Source organism: Austrofundulus limnaeus, unplaced genomic scaffold (assembly GCF_001266775.1).
Source record: "Austrofundulus limnaeus strain Quisiro unplaced genomic scaffold, Austrofundulus_limnaeus-1.0 Scaffold38, whole genome shotgun sequence".
NCBI lineage: Eukaryota > Metazoa > Chordata > Actinopteri > Cyprinodontiformes > Rivulidae > Austrofundulus > Austrofundulus limnaeus.
Window position 1 is genome coordinate 777,073 of NW_013952440.1, and position 1,740 is coordinate 778,812.

The 1,740-nt window shown below is 44.2% G+C and overlaps 1 protein-coding gene across 1 annotated transcript in view; it reads left to right on the forward strand.

Moving 5' to 3' along the window:
- Window positions 1-1,740, forward strand: part of flii (FLII actin remodeling protein) — a gene marked incomplete in the record, with an annotated part of 29,943 nt that overhangs the window by 5,945 nt on the left and 22,258 nt on the right. Inside the window, 5 exon segments of the mRNA XM_014006904.1 lie at window positions 148-395; window positions 473-576; window positions 647-822; window positions 946-1,103; window positions 1,195-1,279. Of these exon segments, the coding sequence (XP_013862358.1) occupies window positions 148-395; window positions 473-576; window positions 647-822; window positions 946-1,103; window positions 1,195-1,279 (771 nt within the window).

Consider the following 1,740-nt stretch of genomic DNA (forward strand, 5'->3'; position numbering starts at 1 on the left):
TGTGTGTGTGTGTGTGTGTGTATATATATTTATTTATTTATTTATTTTTTGGCAACCAAGAACAAGAATGTGTTTCCTTCTTCTTTTTTTTAGCCCACCTGCTTTTTGTTATTCTTCTAAAGGATTCAAATTTCTCTTCTCTTTTAGGATCTGAGCTACAATCAGCTGACTGAGATCCCCCGAGACCTGGAGAACAGCAAGAACATGCTGGTGCTGAACCTGAGCCACAACACCATCGACTCCATCCCTAACCAGCTGTTCATCAACCTGACAGACCTGCTGTATCTGGACCTGAGCGACAACAAGCTGGACAGCCTGCCGCCGCAGATGAGGCGCCTGGCGCACCTGCAGACTCTGGTTCTGAACAACAATCCACTCATGCACGCCCAGCTGCGGTAAAAAAAACTTTTATTTTACAGAGTGTTTTTAGCATCTTTTATTTGAAAATGAAACAAAGCGTGTATCCGAGCAGGCAGCTCCCAGCCATGGTGGCGTTACAGACGCTTCACCTGAGGAACACCCAGAGGACGCAGAGCAACATGCCCACCAGCCTGGAGGGCCTGACGCAGTTAGCAGGTAACTCACGCCCACTCCTGATGTTTTATAAACACGCTTCTGTTTGTTCAACTTCCTGTTTTCCCCCCAGATGTCGATCTGTCCTGCAACGACCTGACTCGGGTACCAGAGTGCCTCTATTCATTGGGCAGCCTGAAGAGACTCAACCTGAGCAGTAATCAGATTTCTGAGCTCTCCCTGTGTATCGACCAGTGGACCCAGCTGGAGACGCTCAACCTGAGTCGCAATCAACTCACCTCTCTGCCTGTAAGAACCACAGCTGCACATTTCTATATAGAGAAGCTTTTGATTCTGTCATTCTTCTAAACTGCATCAACAGAAGCAGAAAACCGCATGCATTTATCTGAAAATCTGATTCTGGTTCTCCAGTCTGCCATCTGTAAGCTGTCCAAACTCAAGAAGCTGTACGTCAATTCTAACAAACTGGACTTCGACGGACTTCCTCCCGGTGTGGGCAAGCTGGCCAGCCTCACCGAATTCATGGCTGCGAACAACCACCTGGAACTCATCCCTGAGGGTCTCTGCAGGTCAGTTCTGCAGTAACAAAAGCGTTAGTGAGTTTTTTTTAAACACTCAGAGATGATGAAACGGAGCCTCGTGTGGTTTTCTGTTGATCAGGTGTGGTAAACTGAAGAAGCTAGTGCTGAATAAGAACCGCCTGGTGACGCTGCCTGAAGCCATCCATTTCTTGACAGACTTGGAGGTTTGTTACTTTAATAAAATACTATTAAAATCTAACATTTAGGGTTACTTTACAGTCAGAATTTCTATAAATAAAATGTCAAACTAATGTCAGTTTGAAAACTTTATTATTAAAGGGCACCTATTATGAAAAATTCACTTTTTAAAGTTTTTTTTTACTCAACTTTGGGTATGTACTTCTTAAAAAAACAGTTCTAGGACCAAAAAAATGCACCCAGGGGCATATTTACTGTAAGTAAATGTATTTTTAATGTATATTAACGACAAGTTTTATACTTCCGTCATTTTGTGATGTCGCAAGCCGTACGACAACCCACCGGAATCTGCGTTCAGCCCCTTTACCTAGCAACCCCTGGATGAGATTCCACCTCCTCAGTATAAAAAGCCGTCATGGTTGTTGTTGTGCAATTCGCAGCTCATTTCACAACAAGCCTCCAATAGGGCAATGGGTAGAGTGTTGGA